This window comes from Macrosteles quadrilineatus, unplaced genomic scaffold, assembly GCF_028750875.1.
Source record: "Macrosteles quadrilineatus isolate MER2022 unplaced genomic scaffold, UCM_ALF_1.0 Scaffold_9__3_contigs__length_116548681, whole genome shotgun sequence".
In the NCBI taxonomy this organism is placed as follows: Eukaryota; Metazoa; Arthropoda; class Insecta; order Hemiptera; family Cicadellidae; genus Macrosteles; species Macrosteles quadrilineatus.
This window is the reverse complement of record NW_026542602.1, coordinates 24,202,933-24,224,465: the sequence shown is the minus strand read 5'-3', so window position 1 is coordinate 24,224,465 and position 21,533 is coordinate 24,202,933. Positions and strand designations below refer to the sequence as shown.

Sequence of the window (21,533 nt, the reverse complement as noted above, 5' to 3'; positions counted from 1 at the left end):
TACCTTTAACTTTGAATAGTACAAGTGGACTTCTCATTCCATTGTTGAAGCTTGAGCGTACTAAATGTTTCTCTCTTGTTTTGGGGTGGATTTTAAAGGCTGTGCTCTACCCATTAGTAATAATGCTAAAAAACTTCAAATACAGTAGAAATATTTTGACCAAATAGTTTTAATATTGATTTACGAAACAGTTACATAAACCAGACTAGAGTTAACCTCGAAGCCATCCTCAGCTGATCCATAAGGTTGATAAAGCTTTTGGTCAATACGTTCAATCAATTTAAAGATCTAGGTCAGGGATCACTGTATAGTGTACAATTTCTATCATTGAAAAACTTACAATCGGTGGCTTGCCGGTATTTTCCAATATTCAGATATTAAGCCCAGCGTTGCGAATCAAACAAATATGTTTTCACGCCCCTGATCATATTTGCCTATAGGATAGAGCGAAGCCATCTTTTGTTCAAACAAGTTAACACTATCGCTAAATGTTCATTTGGAAATCGTGTATCCAATATACACAATTTTGACTGGGTAACTTTAAACTAGAAATCAATGTATACAGAGTTAATTTTTTTAGGTAAATATTTTTATTGACTTTTCAAATGACCGCATAGTTGACGAAATGAATTAATCGCTAAAAAGCAGCTAATATCTGAATAACTAATTAAATCCTTAAACTATACTAAAGTTCATAATTCATTAGCTACCGTTGGCACGTATTTATTAAAATCGCTTTGTTCCTTATGAAGCAGTAGCATTTTTTAAAGATGAAAATACTGTACCCTTTGATTATTTGACTTTTAGTCAATGATAAAGGCTAAGTAGGCACCTCACAAATATGCCTTAGTCAATATTAAAGCTACACAAGTTGTCTCATTCATCCCATACGCACCTTCGATTCATATTTGGGTTAAAGTACGTATGGGAATTGAGTTGCTGTCTTTCTAGATAAGTTTATTTTATTGTTTGTATAAATAAATATGAGGACGATGATATTCAAAAGGGAGAAATGTGATAATCATAAGATTAGCTTAACCTTGAGCTGGTACGTAGTTATGAAGCTAAGTAAACTAGCTTCAGTCAAACGTGTAAACGGGAGAAGCCTCTCAACGGAGTCTTCAGGGTTGTGGGGTCTCTAAACCTATCACACTGTTTGAAACTAACAACTACTATACAGATTGAACATGTTTTGCTATCTTTGATCACGGTTTTACAATTATTATCTGTTAGCTATAATGTTGATTACTACATGGTTTATACATTTAGTTTGTATCTGGCTTCCGAATCGTCTGTAGTCAAAATCTGCACCAACAAAGCTCTTTTGACAGGTTTCCTTAGGAGTGTGTCATGGCAAAAGTGTGTAATTCATCAAAACATCGAAATAAAACTATTTATAGCGAATTTCCCATATAGGGAATAAGCTATTACTGTAGTGCTCATGGTAAGACCTGGACGCAGGACCGATTTTTTTTTCGTTTTGAGGTCCCTAGAGGCCAAAAACACCATCCGTTCAAATTCATATATATATATATATATATATATATATATATATTTATATATATATATATATGTGTGTCCGTTAGCACGATAACTCGAGCAAAAATGATCCGATTTTGATGAAATTTGGTAAAAACGTGTAAACCTACGTTTATTTGAACGAGTTCGCGATCCAGCATGATCGGACCATGGGAACGGGGGTTTACGGGGGGTTTTATGGGGTAAAAATAGGTTTTTCCCATTTTTGACCCAAAAAACATAAAGTTAACATTAGTAATATTACATTTACTTTATGTTAGAATTTTACAATTATTTTCAATCAGCTATGTTTTTTTCTTTTTTTTACAAACTGCCATCAAATAATGTTTATGCAAGACCTGGCTATTATTGCTATTATAAACGATTGATTTTACCATCAACTGTAAAATAAATAAATGTGTTGCGGATTACCAGGTTAAAATGTCCTTCATAATAAATTGAAATTCCACTGAAAATGTAATAATAAATGCCAAAATTAGCTATAAATAAAACGTGAGGTTACTTGACATTGCTTTACAGTCAAAATAAACTACACCGCGCCATGGCGCTAATCCCAGGTAGTATTTCCTTATAAAATATAGAGTTAATTTCAAAACAACGTTTCAAAGTTGTTATCTCAAAACGCTTCCTCTTGTTGAAAGTTGTCATTTAAGAGGAACGACTGTTACAAAGCGTTTAGAAGCGATTAGTAAACGACTTGATGCTGATATTACATCTCTTCTTCACACGCGGTTGGTTACTTTGGTCATGTTTAGGAGCTGCAGAATTGCCGAATATAACTCTGATATCGAAAAATGTTATGCCTTCAAGACTATTCTTAATGTATTGCCATAAATTTATAATGTTAATCAACACATTTTTATTTGCCCCATAGACTAAATTGTTTATAATATAGCCTTATGTCGACCAATAGATAATCAAAGTTAAATTAATGTTTACTTCTTTTTTAGACGCGTTCCTATAAACCTGTTTTCATCGAGACTCCTAAGAAGAGGACGTAACTACCAAAATCAAACAAATCCACAGAAGTGGTACATGTACTTTAGAACAAAAAATAAAGACAGCCAATAAAAATGCGATTATGTCTAATTCCTAAATAGCTTTGCACTACAATAGACAGAATGCAGCTTAAGGTAAATAGACCTAAAGTTATGTAAGTCTTTGTTTGATAGACAAGAATACAAAAATGGCTCAGTACATCTGTTAAGTTCAGTAAGTTTTAAGAAGTACTCAAATGTTCAGTTTTACAAAGACGCACAATAAAATCTTCAGTAGGTTCTTAACGAAGAAAGCTTAAAGGTAAACATTGACATTAGTTCACATTGCGCTTTCAAAATAAAAATAGAAAGAGTTGAAAACGTTGTGTTTAAAAACAGTTGACAATTGTGTTCAACTTTTGTGTATATTGCAACAGTCTACTGTATATTGCACGGTGTTGTCATCGTATGTATAAGTTTTGTTGAACTTCCCCTGTATATTTGTCGCTGCGGATTTAGCGAAAAGCATCGAATGCTACTCACCTTAATGCTACTCACCGGGAAGGTATTTAAAGAACTCGTATGAAATCCCGCAAAAGAGACTAACTTGCTCTAACCGTAAACTCCTACTTACTGGCCTTGTAGCGTATTATATTATTATAGAAATTCCTTACATCAACTAGAGGCCGGTCTTTTAGGATTTCGATTTTGTTATTCTTTAAATATGTCTTAAGTACTCTCCTACCCTCCAGGACAAACCAACTAATTTGCATTCATTTCGATTTTAATTAAGTAAAGCCCACGTTTAGTTGGTAATAATGGGGGTAGACTAAGTTTGCATTATATTGAAGTCTCTGATAGAAGGTTCACAAAGATAATTGTAACGTGACTAACATTTACACTTTTTGTGGAACTGAAAGAGTATAAATTAACCGGACTAGACATCTGTTGATGTAAAGTTTAATGAGGATATAATATAAATAAATATTTAATCATGGTTTTAAATGACTCACCTCATATTAAATTTATCTTCTTTATTATCGTCATTAGATATGATGAAATATGGAATGTGTCTTATATCAACATGAATGCAAAACTTTAATCATTTAAATTATAAAATATTATACAATCATCAACTCCTTTAGTTTTCAATTTGAGTTTTTCAGTTCAAAGATAATTCAAGTGGAACTTCGTTTAGAAATGTTGGAGCTATTGTCAACGGTGACAGATGGATGGAGCAATTATTGAGTACTGAAACAGCTATTTGTCACTGTTACTTGTCATTGGAATGAGTAACATGGCTAATTTTCTTGTTTTCCGTAACCTATACATGCATCTTTATCATACCTCAGCTAATATTTCATCGTAAAAAGTAAACAAGACTTGACAAAAAGGTTAAACTACTAGATTTTGTGATAATGCACATTATTGTTGTCTAACAATTATTACAGTCTAATGTTTTCGTAATATAATCAAATTGGCTTTGGCTTATACAAAGTTCTGCATTAAGTATTAACGTATAACTTAATATTTACCTCATATGTTAATTAAGGTATAAGATTCTCAAAATCTGCATACGTGTAGAGTAACTTTTGAGTTGTTTCAGGTCCTTAATAAACATAAGTTATTTTAATATAATAAAGGTAGTAGTATTAAATTATATTCACTATTGGATACTGAAGTTAAATCATAGTCAAAGCTTCTACAATACTAAATTAAAAGGTTTCTTCACTAAAATAAACTAACGCATTGAACAAACTATAACACATTTTCAATCAATGCAAATGCATTATAGTGGTAAGTTCAATTAAATTTTGCACCTTAGAGAAAATCTGCGTTTAAAAATTAATCTTTTGAGCGAGTGAGTGATCAATCGATCCTTTAAATATCTCTATACACAGTGTACAAAATCAATAAGTAAAAAATGTTTTGCTGATTTTTGTATGTTCTTAATAGTTTTCTTTACTATGAAAATATATGTTAGGGGTTTTAGTTATAAATTTAAGGTACAAAATTATTTCAAAGTCATCAATTTGTTTGCAATCATTCATTCGTACTTCATTGAGAAGCGTTGGTTGTGAGTTGAAATGAACCATCGATAAAATTTAAACTTCGTCAGTAAATCGAGAAATGATACTTTCTTTCGATCAAAATACAATAAAACTAAGGACGTTATAGATTTGAAGTGAAAGAAAATCGTTATAAGAGGGGCCATAAAACCATTTTCTGGAATACTACTTCACCGCAGAAAGCTTCACAAACTTATCTCTCAGTGGAGGACCTATGAATACAGATGCTATTTTTGTGGACTTATCATCGTATCATCTCATTCAGCATACTACCTTTTATCTCCAATTAACATTATTTTATGATTATATCTTTAATGTATCTGTAAGTCATAATTATTACGATTTAAGTTCTTAAAGTTGGTTGAAAAAGTTATCGTTAAAATGATTAATTGGAGAAGAAATTTATTAGTTTAAAATGTTGCCATAATGCACTATATTTGGCGTTTAAATATCGACGTCCGAACGGGGCCCTTAAAAAAAATATCCACAAAAAAACCCATATCTTGAATACACTTAAATGTATAATATGTATATTTAATTTAGTTTGAATAAAACAGTCAAAAAGATTTCTAACTCAGTAAGCAAGGAGCAATATTTTCTTATGGGTTTGAACACATTTTTATACGGTTCTTAAAACAATTTGTCGTTCAAAGTTTCGTGTATAATATTTGTTTGTTAATATTCTGAGGCTATGACGTATGTCATATATATTGTCTTATTTCTTCCATTTATACAGTTTAACACCTCGTATTTAGGTTGAGCGTTTTGGGTACTCTAAGTTATAGGTGTTATTGACCAGGACAACAAGTGAGGTGAAATTTACGAGGCAATAAACTCTCACGTTGTTACTTTTGTGGGATGAGGTGCATGCCTCGTAACTCGTGTATAAGTCTCACCTAATACCAGGGTAGATGTGCACCATGGCGACCTGGCCCATTGACTTTGGATACTGCGAGTAGACTTATCGCGAATTGCATATATTAAACGTACCCCTTATATTCATCTGAATGAATCAGCTCAAGACAATGTTAAGGTTTGTCCTCTAGGTTCAAGAGGGTGGTTTGGTGTTTAATATTGTTCCTAGTTATTCAGGTCAGCCGTGTAAAACAGTTCATCTCGAATATTGTAACCATAAAGCACAAATCATAAAACCTGTCCTAAAATACGAGAGAAATTTGTAGACATCAGCGCAATCAAATGGCATCTACATGAACTGCTGTAAATCCTGGTTTTAGATTTTGTACAGCTAGATTACAGTTCTTCTTGCTCTTTCCAAATTAAATACCTATTGTAAAATGTGATGTTTTAATGTGTGTTTTATATAGGGGTTAGCTTCCGTGCGCTGGTGTGAATTAAATGTTTTTTTACGATGTTAGAGTTAATATATATGTGCGCTTTATAATTTGGGAAACATACTAGGGTGCAAGCAACACCTTACTATTTTGTCGTTGTATTTAGTTTAAGTATTTTGAATCTTGAAAAATAACATAAACTAATAGCAACCATATTATTTACTACGGATTCTGAAGTTTACACCATATATATTCTAGAACAAATGAAATTTTCTTTTTTACCATATAGAATAATAAGACTACGCTGCTACTGCAAAAATGGTATATTTACCTCTTTAGTTCTTCATTCAATCACGGTTGATAATGCAATAATGCAATTGTTTTACAATTAATTGGCCTTTTAGTTGACATGTTTAAAAAGTTAATTTAGAGTACTTTATCCAGTTGTTTTGTAAAGTGAATTGTGCAAAAGCCATTTTTCAAAACTGTTATTTACAACATACAAATTAATGGGAAATTAAAATGACACTGAGAAATTCGAAATCCTAATGCTTGAAAGCCCTTTAAACCAATTAACACGAGAGACAATAAAACTAAATGAGATTAGTGGTAGAACTGATAGCAGATAATAACGTTTGTTTCTTTTATTGCTGAATTTTATCTCACGAAGTAGGCAGTAAAAAGCGCTTGGTGAGAAGATTGTGGAAATAAGCAAGAAGCGTTATTTTATGTTTTATCTCGATCATCCTTCACCTGAACTTCTATGCGGCTCTAAACATGATGAACAAATTACTCCTGTTTTCCTCATTCTAGGTTTAATTCATCATTGTCTTGTGAATTTGTTTTTAACAATGACGAAAATGTGCCTACATTAATTCATTATGTTTGTCGTTATTAAATTTGAATTGCATTTCGATATTGTATTTTCATTTGTTGTTGTTTACTAATTCCCATAAGTTTTCGTATCGTTATACTGTTCAATGGATGTTTTAAAGTATATTACACCATGCTATTATCTGACTGTGAACAGCTATATCGTTTAAAGTTAGGTTATTTATCCGTAAAAAGCACTAAAAAACACTAGTACTAAAAAAACTATTATTGCAAGACTATTATAGAAGTTAAAGAGTTTTTTTTTAATTCTAATAAACCTAAATGTTGAATTCACCAAAGTAAAAATTCATTTTTTTAAATGTAATTTCATTAATCTCAGTTTTAACATAGATAAAAGGAGTAGACACTCCTTTCTACTCCTATCTATGGGTTTACTTCAATCGTATATTTTCTATACTTGAGTAAAGCAACAATTAATTGATAAAATAAATCATCTCGTTTGGGCCGCATAGCTCCATTCGCGTAAGGTATGATAAAAAAAACGCAAATGTCCTTAAAAAAATAATAATAATATACTTATGTATGAATTATAATCTTATATAATGAGGTATCGTGGCAAAAGAAATTAAAATACCATAACTGCTATCTCCCTTGTAATAATTAACTTGACTGTGTGCAATCTAATGCTGAACACTTTAATTTGCATTCTTGACCATCATTATTAAATAACCATGATACCAAATAACACAATTACTCAGAATATACAACTTTAGCTCTGCACAGAGCGTAAAGCACAATACAAGTAGTTGTAAATTCAAGCCGTAACCCGTGTCCAGTTATGACCACAATCATGGCTGTTTTCACCATAAATCATTAAAGTTGCGCCAACGACGCGGCAGGTCACCGAGCTTTATGGCCAACTTGGGGATTAATGATGCTTTCAATGAATGTTAACCTGTGAATATTAACTTTAGTGAGGATAATATACCTAGGCCAAGTATGATCATTATAAAATAATATTATTATATACTTATACAATAACGTTATCTTCGCGAATTTATATCTTGTATTAAGTGTCTGGTGACATTAGCCATTTTTTATGTAAGTTTCGATCACTTAATTTCCAATTATTACTCACATATACTGAAATAGAACCGTAAGTTTGAAAAATGCAGTTACTCTGCATCAGACGTATATATTAAACGTATATATTAATTATTCTTTACTCAATTAGTTACAATATATTCTAACAATAAAACTATAACCAGTGCAATTAATTCATTGTGAAACCCCTTTAGTTTTGTAAAAGCGATTTAGTAACCATGGTCCTACTTTAACCTTCCCTTCACTAGTGTTTTAATATAAAAGTGATGGAAAAGGGGGTCTTGTCAGTATCTACCTCAAAGATATTTCGTATGAATGTATTACAAATGTGTATTGAGGAAAATGATACGAACCACTCATATGCTAGTAGATTTCGCGATACATTGAACCCGTGACTCTAATACCGTAGACCAAGACGTTAACCAATGAGCTATCGATTCACAAATAGCTACATTTGTTCAGTAACCTTATTTTTTTTAATAGATGCCATCCACTCCATTTTTATCTATATTATATACATAGAGAATATACTTTAGTTCCCACCACAAAATAACAATTCTTCACAAACGGCGATGGCGGAAGAACAAACTGTCGTCGTTATGGGGACTGGTGACATTGTCAATGTCGTTCACTTGATGTACGGCATTAATATCACACGGCATTACTGTCGATAACTCCACCTTTGTTCTCATTACAATGCCGCATGTCGACCTCGACGTCACTTTTCATATTTTATAACCCGTATTGACATAAAAGGCATTAATGTTAGGTCCGATAATGAATTGGTTTGTTTTCAAGCTAACCTGGTGAATTGGTTCAACATTTTGTTGGCTGTATGACTAAACATTTTGTTATAGTCGTAGTAAACCAAACAAACTTATTTTTATGATAAATTTTCTAAAATATTTTTTTTTTTAATTCAAAAGGCTCCGCAGTGTAGATATAGCAGACCTAGGCTTAAAATATAACTAAATAGTGGTTGGGTAGTAAAAAAATTAGAAGGGATAGTTAAAGTATATAATTTCGTATTCTTCATGGTAAAACTAAGGGTTGAGAATTTGATGAGGGGTGAATCTTATGAACCTCAAGAAATAAATTGCAAATTTTGTAAGTTTACAGGTTTGCTGCAACGAGGATATCTTAAGGAGTTTGTTTCCTGTAGAGGGAGGGATCATAATTTTATTTATTTGGTGAAACGAACAAACATTTATCGTTTTCCATTGGATGTTTGGTATCATTTAACCTACAAATTGGCCGTTCCCTTATATAATGACTGGGACGGTGGCGTCATCCTGTAATCCAACTACTAGGAGGTCACGAATTGTGGATATTTTTATGCATGCACTGTGGACGCGATGCTACTTAGTCTATGCTGGTGTGGATTAACTTCCGCACTAGTGAGTACTACGACTATCCGCAATACTATTCTGAGACCAATTCGTTAATACCAAGGCAAAATGTGGTTTGGATTCCAATATAAACTGTAGGTCCCTTAGTTGCCATTAGCTGTACGGGATATTAATTAACAGCTGAGTCTAAGGAATATGTCGGCCTTAGTCACTAAGACTACAAGATCGCGCCATTCATCCTACACTCATCTCCATTCATACTTGGCTATGAAATACCAGGCATACCTACTTTGTATGGTCGCCATTTCAACGAAAAGTATTAAAGTTAAGTATTAAAGTACAAAAATTAAAATATCTGCTGTAAATAAATACAATATACTAACCACAATAAGTGTCATGATATTATCACTTCTTCATTGTTTCGGTGGCGTCAAGTCGACTGCCGGGCCTCCATAGTTTTACAAAGCCTAATAGTTGCACAGTACGGCTTCCTTTGCGCCCTGGCTAAGGATTATCGGGGAATTTAATCCCTCTACAAACAACCCTCGTCTTTAGTCACCCCCGTACACACACATAGATCCACACACGAGAACCTACGCTCAACTACAAGCGCGAGGTAAAGATACCAATGATAATCCAATACGTAAATATAATATTTTACTGGGTCAAAATCTATTTGATGTACTGGAATGTACCGGAAATATCTCTGAATAAGACAAGGAACCATGACGTAGCTTCTAATGTTTTGGTCCTAACCCTACATGTGCATTTTACCACCTAAAATAAAACAGACACGGTTTTATAAGTGGAACCACCGCAAAATGCAGTACATTTATCAGCCGTCCACGCGTTCAAAATCTATTCTTCATCTCGTGAAGCCAATTGCGCAGAAGCTACGTTTGGCGATATGTTATATGCTTTATAATTTAATTATAATGGAACCTCACTTAACTAATCTTTCAACGGGGACTTTGGTAGCATTGGTCTTTTTTTCTATAGTTACATTGATGTGTAAATGTCATGCAAATGTATATTTTTCAATTTTTCAAGATTTATAAAATGTGTTTTTTTTTCAGAATGGTGGTGCTGGGACTGACAGTGGCGGACGCACGAATGGGTGAGTTCTATTTTTTAAATATATTGTTAACATTATCAATACACATACTACCTAATTATACAAAGCACAAAGTGTGGTGTTGCGATAAATATTAACTTAAAAGCAAGGTTAACTTCTAAGTAGATTGCAGCACTAGTGCTAAAATGTATGAAACACGTTCTCTCTGTACAAAGTTGCAATGTTTGTATTCGAAACATTAACGTGCAAATGAAACTTGAGGACAATAATTTAGAAAACTGAAAATGACAATTGGAAACTAGACGGGAGGTGTTCCACAAAAAGTAATTCGCACAAGGAATACAACGCACCGATTGATATTCATTTACTTATCAACGTCATTTAAATTTACAGAAATTACAAACACAACATATTTACTCAACATAAAACTATTTTGAAAAATAAATTCAATAAAATAAATATCAAATTAGGACTAGTTCACAGCCTAATTTATTAAGTCTTACAAAATTGTATAGGGTAGTTTATAATCAATGGTTTTACTCCTTAAAATTCGTATTTAAATTTTTATAATTATCTTACCAATAAACATATGGAATACTTAGTATAAACGTCTTGCTAGTTTTAGGAAGTCTCAATCCCCAATATGAAACACCAATTAATATATTTACGCCATCCATTATGAGAAACTTGCACAGAACTGTTTAAATTGCAAACCTTCCAAGACAGAACCCATATATTGGCTTAATTGACGTGAAACTTTTGATTAATAACACGGGTTGTATTAAAGTTCCCTTCTAATTAGAGTTTAAATTCGGTTCTTTGAACATCCAATGAAACGTTTTAGTTAATTGATGAAATTGTGTCGAATTGGTATTGTTATTGGTTTAATGTGTATACAAATGTAATAGGACTAATTATATTGTGGTCATTCTTCACCCCGCTTTGTCTTTTCTACGCGCTTTTTAACAATATTAATTTGTAAAACTAAATAGAAAGAATCATTCCTAGTGTCATATTTATTGTTAGATGTTTTTTTAATAATTTAGAAAGCATTATTATTATTATTATTTGTATTTATTTCCAAAATAGAAAACAATCTTAGCTATTGTGATTGAGTAAAGAAGTAGCATTTTACTAATTAGTAAGTGTATAAGTATCAACTTTGACAAATAATATATTCATATTATGGATCTAAGATTCTCGCCATCATTATAGAGCAGTTTGCATAATGCATTAGATCAATATGCAAGATTCCGGATACAATTTGCATTAGAATGCAGAAAATAAACGAAGCTAGGGGACAGCTTGTAGACAAAAGCTGTGCATCTTAATTAAGCTATGCGGGTACTTGGTTTTAAGTCCATGTTGAGAACTACTTGGATCGTTTACCGCAAGTTTTATAAACAATGCTAATGTTTATGTTGCTCGTGATAGTTGAGTGTGGTGCTTAGTTTTTGCTCATAACTATGTCGTTTCATTTACCACTTGTTGAACGCCCAGCCAGTGTCGACAAAAAATCTATTTTCAAAGATTTTATACTGTTTGTTTAAAAAATTGCCAGATATTATTGCAGTTATTTTCCATCATCGGGTTTCATTAAGTTTCACGGTATAAATACCTACTTTCTTGGTTTCTCATGTTACGTTTTAGTTGGTACTGTACTTCTTTACCTGAGGACTAAATTACGTCTTAAATACTTCTTATTGTATTTTCTGGGAAAAGTCAACAAGTGAAATAAATAAAACTTGTTGGAGTCGTTTTTTTTTTCAATACTGTTTAGTGTAGGGCCGACATTTACAAGTCGTTTGATCTTCAAATTTAGTGCAAACGTGTAAACCTACTTTTGTAAACCAGCATGATTAAGCGTCAGAAACAGGGTCAAATTGGGGGTTTCATTCTTCATTTTTCCATTCATGATAAAATCTGTCAATTTTTCTAATTTAATTTGTAGAGCTTGAAAAAACAAATAATTTAATTTATTAAATCGTTGTACGCTTAATGGTTACGAAAATGTCGTTTAAAACCGGAAATTTAAAAATAGAATTCTTATTCGGAGAATATGTTAACTTAACTGTTGTATTTGCTTTTTTATATTTTGATCTAATTTGGAAAGTTTTTCTATTTTGTATACTAAGCTAATAACTTTGCTGAAAATACACTTAATTACCTTGTAGCAGCAACCCTAAATACTCTATAGTGGAAAGAACCTCGTATAAATAGGAGACTTAATTTATATCAGGAGAAATACCTGAAATAAAGGTCTAAAGATTTTCACTAAATATGATTGTCAGATATTTGTAGGCTTTCCAACAAAAAGTGGTTCAAATTATTTGCACTGAACAATTGATTTTTCGAGTAATCATCTTTAAAAAGTATGTTAAATTAAAACAATAATATTTAGTGGACATCTTTAGACCTTTATTTCAAATATTTAACCTGATATAAATTAGGTCTCCTATTTATACGAGGGTCTTTCCATTAAAACTCGCTAAAACCAATGTTATTTGAATAGGAAATAAATTGGCATCCTGACACTTTCAAGGAAGTTTTTGGAGCAAATAAAATAAGACAAATGGAAATTCTTTTAGTATGCAGGTTTTCTTTGGCGGGTAATTTCTCTTTGGTTTGTTGGTTATTTTAATTTGTAAACTATTTTTAACATTTTAAACATTAGGCTTTTTAAAATATATTGAAAATAATTGTTTTCAACTTTTTACATTCCATATGATATTACATAATATGTTATTCTGTGGTTTCTTTATTTCACTTTACTTTTAAAACACTTGCTAAAGCCACAAAACCATATGATTGTTGTTGGAAAGCATTATAGCTATCAAAATGATTTTAGTATGGGATAAATAAATATGTTTTTTGTGTTTGTTGTAACACAATAAGAATTTTGTGTCACTGACTATGCAACTTGTTAAAGTAGTCAGTTCATTTGTTTCCTACGAAATAATTGTAAAGGCATTTAGGATTGATGGTGGAAATAAAACAATTATTCATATATTTAAAAATTAAATATCAGATCAGTAAATTTAAATATTAAGACAAATGCACAAATTGGTACAGTACATGTTGAAATAAGTGTCACTTTATCTCGGAACATTTAGGTACAAAACTGGTGACACTCCATGGAGTAAGTTTGCAATTAGCTTTAATCACAGACAAAAATGTAATAAACGTTTAGCATGGATAAACACTAATATTGTTGATGCAGGACAAATTTGATCTAAAGGGCGTATGCTTAGGTGTTGTTCTATTGCATCCACTCAAGTCTTGGCTTGGCAAGCTGAGTTCACTGTAATAATTAAGAATGGATTAAGTGGCCAAACGTGGTTTTGAGTTATAGGCTAGGAATCTTGGTGTGAAGTGGGTTCCATAGGACGATGGAAATCAATTACAACAGTTTCGTAAGTAAACCAAACCACTGATGAACTTGAAGGTAAAGATCAAACACCGATCAGGCAAAGAGGAAAGATTTCCTTCGTGATCACATCACAGTAACGGGTTCCACTTCTCACTCCCAGTGCCTGAGGAAACACCGTTGAGCTTTATTGAGATGATCATCGTGGCCATTCCGTTATTGAATTTAAACTACCAATCGACATTCTTGCTATTACAATTGATTTTATGATCATTTATTGTAGGAAGATAAGATTTTTTGTAGGATTAGTGTTTGATATAGTCTTAAGTATGTTTCTCAATCTTCTGTAACCATTTTCAACCATTGATACAGTTGTTTGTCACACAACTGGTGTTTTTATTTATGTATTGTTATATGATTCTTTTTTAGTTAGCTCTCCCTTGTAACTTATTAACTTATAAGTTAACTGATATCATTATTTCCATTGTTTTTAATTGTTATTTCTTGTAAAACTATACGTGATTGTTATTTATTTATATTTTTTTCAGTAACAATAATTATTTTATTGCTCTTATAACAAACTCTTATTTTCAAATATGTCTTTGTTGCTTAAAACCGTAATATATTCCTAGATATACAACAAAATACTTACACTACGTTTACTTTATACTACGTTTTTTGTCCTATGTTGTTGTAAAAAGGTATAACAGTTATGGCAAATAAATAACAGTGGTTACAGACGACACTTCTGCCCTAGTTGCTTACGTTCGGGCCACTGGCGTCTTGCTATGTGGCTCCGCCGTACAATATTTCGGAACTCACTTAGAAAAAAGCTAGGCCTCTCAAGAATATAAAATATTTGTATATCTGGTAGAACACGTCCTAACATATCATATATTTTATATCCTATTCCTTCCAAATCTTCTAACAGCACTATAGCTCTTCTAACGAAAAATATTTGTTTACTTAACCTAGTTTATTTCAACCCCGTTTGCAACTTTCTTTATGACTTCAGTAGCTCTAACAAGGCATTGGAGCAAAATAAAGGATCCACGATGAAAAGGTGGAGGCAAATAAAAACTCAGCGCGATATGAGAAAAGTTTTGTAAAGCTTTCTGTATTAAATGGCGTATATAACTAACATTGGTCGCTAGTGGATTTTAAAGGTAATTTAGAAACGTCAATCTAGTTAAAGCCCCATTTCAAAATCTTCTCACTTACATTATAACAACTTAGATTTAAATAAATAATTAAGAAAAATATTTTTGTAATGTATTTATTTGAAACAGTTGTGTTAATAGCCACATAACCAGACTAATAAAATGTTGTTGTAGTAGATCTAAAAATATATGTGAACCAAACCATTAACAGATTACTTTGAACAAAATTAATAGCCTATTGTTTGATCATGAAGGCTCGATTAACATTTATTTATATATTATAGAGAATATCCGATGAAAAAAGCGAAATTTAGAAAATTAAATACTTACTGCCACATTATGAACTCTACATGCATAACTATAACACCAGTTATAGTTTACTTTATGATGGATTTATTGAGTAAACACGTTTTATTGCATGGATTGTACCGTAATCTTGTGCATATTTTACAATGACATATTCTTTACAAAGGGAAGTTCAGAGGTTATAGTTTCATACCATTCTTCAGTTAAATATTTATTGAAGAATCTATTCTATTTTAACTCCCTACCGTTTTTAACCAATAAGTTTGCATGTCAAGATAAATTTCCAACGCGTGTTAAAACAACTGTTCGAAACAAAATACCCTCGCCGCAGCAAACCTGCTGACTAAACAAATTTCTATTTGTCTGAATTGATTTTAAATTAAATCTATTTAAATAACATTAGGTTTAACAAGTACCTCGATGATTTTTTCGATCCATTGATACTTTTGTTTCCCTTCACGATCCATAGTCCTTTTGTTTTTATCTTCAAATACATTTAAATTACAAATTGACAACTGATCTTTTTTAGGCTAAATATTAAATATGGATTAAGAAATTAAACTATTCTAAACTAACCTAGTATAATTGACCAAACTTGCTGTACGATTTTGAAATTCCGTTTCAGAAAAGACATGCGAGGAGTTACATGTGGACAGCAAGTTTAGTTAGTTATGTTAGGTTAATTAGTTTCATTTCAATAAGTTATAATTCGTTTTGTTGTTTTTTGATACTGAACAGCATTATTTATCGTAGTTGTTAGCTGAAATGTTTAATTGTTTTAATATTGATATTTTTGATAAAAAAATAAAATATTTATATATCGAAAAAATCGTCGAAAATAATGAATGTTCCCTCAGGAAAGTACCCAATAAAATATAGTGTAAAAACGTTATCTCATATGAGATGAAATTGCAAAGTAGAACACACTGTGGTGCGACGCTTCATTTCCCAAGAATTTCTTAAGTGGCTTAGAGAAAATGCTGTTATTATTTGGACCACAGTATACAATGGGGGACCTAAATTTCAGTACTTCCAGAAAAACGGATTTTTAATAGTAAATTGGAAAACTAATAGGAGTTAATATTGATTATATTAATAAGCTAGTTAACAATAGTTGTACTGAAACAGTCCTTGGTTAACCTTTCCTCTTCTAAACAAGTAAAAAAATCCTTATTAAATAATTTTTTGTCTACGCACACACCCTGTCAAAAGAATTTTTTTTTTGCGTTTATGTTATCTATTTCTATTAACTATTTCACATTTAGTCATTCGGTATAGCACTGTTTATTATAGGTTGAATACATTATTCTCCATTTATTAATGTATTTAATACTCATGAAAAATATGAGAGCGTTTCATTTCATTTGACTATGGTTTTTTTTATTATATGAAACTTCTCGTGGTAACCTAACATACAAGTACTCAATAAATTGTTTAGCGGTTAAACAAAAGGCATATTCTTCTATATTTATCCGAAGCACTTTTTTCTCTCAAGTGATTTCCCAACGTTAAATTGAATTTTAAGGGAATTCTAAATTTTCTAATGACTTATTTCCAGCCAGACATAACATTCGACTTGATTAGCATCCCGATGTCAAAGCTTGATCAGCTCGTATATGCCGTGTTATAATTGGAAGTATCAAATCACCGGTTGATGCGATGATGCCAGGGTGATTGACTCTGCCACACACCAATTCACTGTGGCCGATACAATTTTACGCCAAGCCAAATACACGGTCATAACGCTTATTTAGTTCATCATGTGTGCTATTTCTCACGATCGCATCTGATTAACAAATCCTGTTTCAACTTCGGATGGACCGCAGGAAATGAGGTGTTTTAAAACAACAAGTAGCCTATAGTATGTACCTATGTTATTGTGTTGCCAGCGGAGTAAACTTTAGAGACAAAATACAACCCTACTTAGTAATTTTCTTCACCACATGACGCTGACGATGTGCAATATCAGCACAGTGACGTCAGACTCAGTGACTGACGTTACGTCATTGTGGCTTTTACTCTACGTTCAGCAACGTCACTCAACAGTACAACGTCAAAGGTTCATGTTACAGGTTCGAACATTACGTGTAATGGTGTTTACGTAGGAACCTTTGAGAACATAATTGACGTTCTTGTCCAATTTTATCTTAAAATTCCGATTATATGTTTTAGTAGCATTTCCGACAGCAGTGACAATTCTCATGTAAAATGATTCATAAACGCCAAGCAGGAAACCCACTGGTCCGACACTCTCCGACACGTCACCTTCCGTCAAGGCTCCGACACCTTCCGACAAAATTGCTTTGCATGATTTTAAATGGACTGTAACCCACTAGTCAGACACGACACCTTCCGATCCGACACGTCACGACAACATTGCTCTCTGGGGCATTCTTGTCGGATGTCGGATCCGTCATTTCTCCACTCTGCGTGCACCAGGCCTAGATTTTAGTCACTGTCTAACTTTGTATGTAATAACAATAAGTGGAACAGATATGGAACATGTGATCACAAGTGTGTGATGTTTTTGTACAATTATTGGTTACGGAGAAAATTCAAAAAATTGTTATTTTAAAATTCCCATGTTATTTTTATGGAGAATATTGTAAAATATTGCAGTTTGCTTTCGGATGGATATATTTTGATCAAACTTGGCTAATTTTTTATACTAAGTTATTAATATTTTACTAAACACCACACTCTTTTTACCCCCCCCCCTGTAGCAGCAAGACTAGGTACTCATAAAACTTAATGTTAATTAAATACATTTAATTGAAAATCAATTCAGGTAAATATAAATTTGCTTATTCGGCAGGTTTGCTGCAGCGGGGGTATTATTGTTTATGTTTTGTATTGTAATTTTTGCTAATTTCCCTGTAGTAAAGTAATTGTAACCGGAATAATCAAGGTGGGTCTAGGAAGGTCCTTGACCATTGTAATCTCTCATACTAACAGAGATGGTCATAAATGTTATGGACTTTTTATTATTTGCTCTTGTCTCCCTAAGTACTGCTTGTGAACAGTATGTGATCACATGCTCTATCACAACTAGCACTGAGTGGAGTGGTGGTGTATTTCTCGTCGGAGGCCTACTGTCGGAGCCCGTCGGACTAGTGGGTTAATGCCTTAAAATTGCGGAAGGCGTCGGAAGGTGTCGGAGAATTGACGGAAGGTGTCGTGTCGGAGAGCGTCGGACTAGTGGGTTTCCTGCTGTATGCGCACCGAAGTCCACGACGCTAATCTCTAGGCATTAGGCAAGCAACACACTATAATTATTATTGAGATACGTAATTTTCATAGTATATTTACTAAACATTATATTCGAGAGTTAGATAAAAATGGGCCCCAACAATAACTCTTCTGCTCTAAAATTGTCAGAATTAACTTATAAAGCATACCTCTGTTACTGATGGAGCGATCTGTTAACCCCCCCCCCCCCCATCGGTCTGTGAAGTATATTGGAACCGTTTTAATTTGTTTCCACAAGTATTAAAATTATGTACGCAATTTGTATTCTTAAGTTAGTTACTAATTAGCAGCGTGGTATTTCGTACGGGGTTATTCAGTTAAGGGAAGCTTGAGAGAGAATCTTTCTTAGTGTATTACATAGCGTTTTTGTTTTCGATTTTCGATTCATTCTGATCAACCTGCAGGATAAAAATGATTTCGATGATATAAAATTTTGATTGCTTTCCACGGTATCAAATAGATGAATCACAAGGTCTATTTTTTTCTTTATACGCCGTATTTATTTTATTTACATAGCTGAATGAATTAAACTAAAGAAAATGCTATTTCTATCCATGGCTCAGTAAAATTTTGTTTCTTTAGTAAATTGTAGGGATTTAGCTAACTACTTTTTAACGGTCAGTTAAAAAATCACATGGTTCTTTTCGTCGTGCTCTCCCCATTTCAAAACATAGATTTAGCACCAATGAATTAACCAGCAACCTTTTACCACTCACCCATTCCCTTGATAAACCTGGAACCTACTTACATTTGCTCGCTAATTTCCAAGTTCGAAGCTAAAGTACGATGTTTTTATTTCCAAAGAACCTTTTTGATCACAAAATGCTGCACGGTTGAGGAACTTTGGGCTTCGTCAAATTGAATTATTAACGAATATAATATCAGCAGTGGTAAGTTTGCTCCGTGGTTTGCTACCAACGACAAGTTGTTCAGTTTAACCTCAGTAGTTAGTTCCACATCGCCGGGTCATAGTGTTCGTTGCGGGAAAATCCTGACTGCGTTTTGAAAAACGTCGTCATAAACCACTTTGGTATTTCCCTCCCTCTTTTGTTACGATTATTTTGAAGTAGCTTTTGTTCTTTTGCCACTAAAATGTAGTTCCAGAAACAGTGATCTAGTTTATTATATTGTCTTGATTGACATTCCCCTTAAAGGCAAATCAATTCATATAACTACATTTTTACCCAATTATACAAATATATTGGACAAAATATTATAACAAATAACTAAGAAAATTATTAAATAAATTATAATTTACAACAAGTAAAAAACATACACCTTAAGTTAAGCGACAGTGTATTTCTATATAATCCTTGTTTTGAATCATCCATAAAAAATGAAATATTGGACCAAAATTGTAAGGTAGGTTTTTGTTTGATTTAGTTATTCATAAACTATAATTTTTTATGATTCTTTTGTTGGCTATATCACTGCCTTTTTTAAGTAGAACCTTTGACTATTAATACCACGTCAGTGGTAGAACTTAATCATACCATTCATATGATTACCTTTTTTACCTTAAATCGAAATCTGACAATATGTTTAACCATACAAACTTTGCTCGGGGGAAATCATTTGTATACTCTGAGAGTATTCTTTGGTCAATGTCATCTATTAAAAAAGTATTGTTTTGCAATCTATTAATCTTCTGTTAACATAATATATTGCAGCTGACTTTGTTTTTAAGCGAAATATATGATTCTCGTGTGAAACTGTATACAATTGTTTTTTTTTTATTGGTTATTCATTGTTGACAAAGTGTAAACAACAATTAATGTCAGACCAAAATCATTGGACATTTAAGTAAGCTAAGCTGATTCAAATGCTTAGAAATAGGCTCCTAACCCATCAAAGCCACGCCAATGGAAAAACTGTACTATAAATAGACGTAAAGAATTTAGTTTTGTTTATGGCCTGAAAAATCAAGCGCATTGTGGTTTAATTTTTGTTATAGTTAAATTTGTAGTGTTTTTGGCAGACGATCTCATTTCATCTTCTCTGTTCATCACCATATGCCTAATTATTTATTAATAATTTGTTATCAACGTATCCACAAAAATTAATTTTTTGTTAATATCTTCTCTGTTCTTTACCATGCCACATATGCCTAATTATTTATTAATAATTTGTTCTCAACGTATCCACGACAATAAATATTTTTTGACAGTTTAGTTAACTTATGTAAATACCCACAAATATGGTACATAAACAATAAAAAGGCATACCACTGGGAAAAAGATATAAGTAAGTCTATACAATTTACTTTTCGCCACACTACACAGTAAATAGCTTCTTTCCGTTCTCTTTTTGGACCAGAAAGTCGTCGCCACATGTTTTAACGTATAAAAACTTCTAGATTTAAATATGTTCTGTATATTTTAGCATTGTTTACTAAGTTTTAAATTCAACTCGAAATAGTTTATGGTCTACTTAAATCGGGTTTCTAGTCTGGATTTTCAAGATAAATGTCTTTTCCAGAGTTGGGTTTGAACACCGTCAAGTTGTCGTAAATGTCGTCCCCTTTTCCACGTCCCACAAAATACTCGTAAACATCCGCCTTGAGCTTAATGTCTCTTTGAAGAGGATTTCGAACGTAAAAACGCTAATATCAGACTGCGCAGTTTTTAGATTTTCTTTAGCTTAATCGAAGTTTCCCTATGTTTACTAAAGCAGATTTTGTCATCATAGATTAACAGTATAACGGAATATGAAAAAATAACGCATTAATTTGGTGGTATATTATAAGATTATTAGACAATACTATATGTTCATTGTCTTCCTAAATGTAGTTTTAAAGAACTGCCTTTTTGTGTTCATACCCTAACTACACTAGAACATTGGCTATTTTTATAATGACTAATGAAGGGAGTAAACCTATTGATGTACGTTGTTTGGGAATGTGTATTGATAAATAGTTGTTCGAAACAAAACGAAACCACACTTGAATGTTTCACGATTTCACCGAAGAGGCATAAACCGATATTACTCTATATTGATTTAGTGTCGCATTGTAACTATCATTAGTGGCGACATTTTGTCAATATCTAACTGCATTGTTCCTAACTACATTCTATAGAGTGGTCGTTTGTAAAATATAAAACAAAATGTATTCAATTCCATTTGGAATATCCACAGCCTTATTACTTCAAATTAACCAATTACAGTATAATAGCAGAAAATTATGTATTATAGTAGAATATTAATTGTGTATT

At 32.3% G+C, this 21,533-nt stretch overlaps 1 protein-coding gene across 1 annotated transcript in view; it reads left to right on the top strand.

Moving 5' to 3' along the window:
- Nucleotides 1-21,533, top strand: part of LOC129002885 (protein unc-13 homolog B-like) — a 108,399-nt gene that overhangs the window by 10,071 nt on the left and 76,795 nt on the right. The window contains exon 2 of the mRNA XM_054430996.1: nt 10,241-10,281. Coding sequence (XP_054286971.1) covers nt 10,241-10,281 — 41 coding nt within the window. The remainder of the gene's footprint in view (nt 1-10,240; nt 10,282-21,533) is intronic.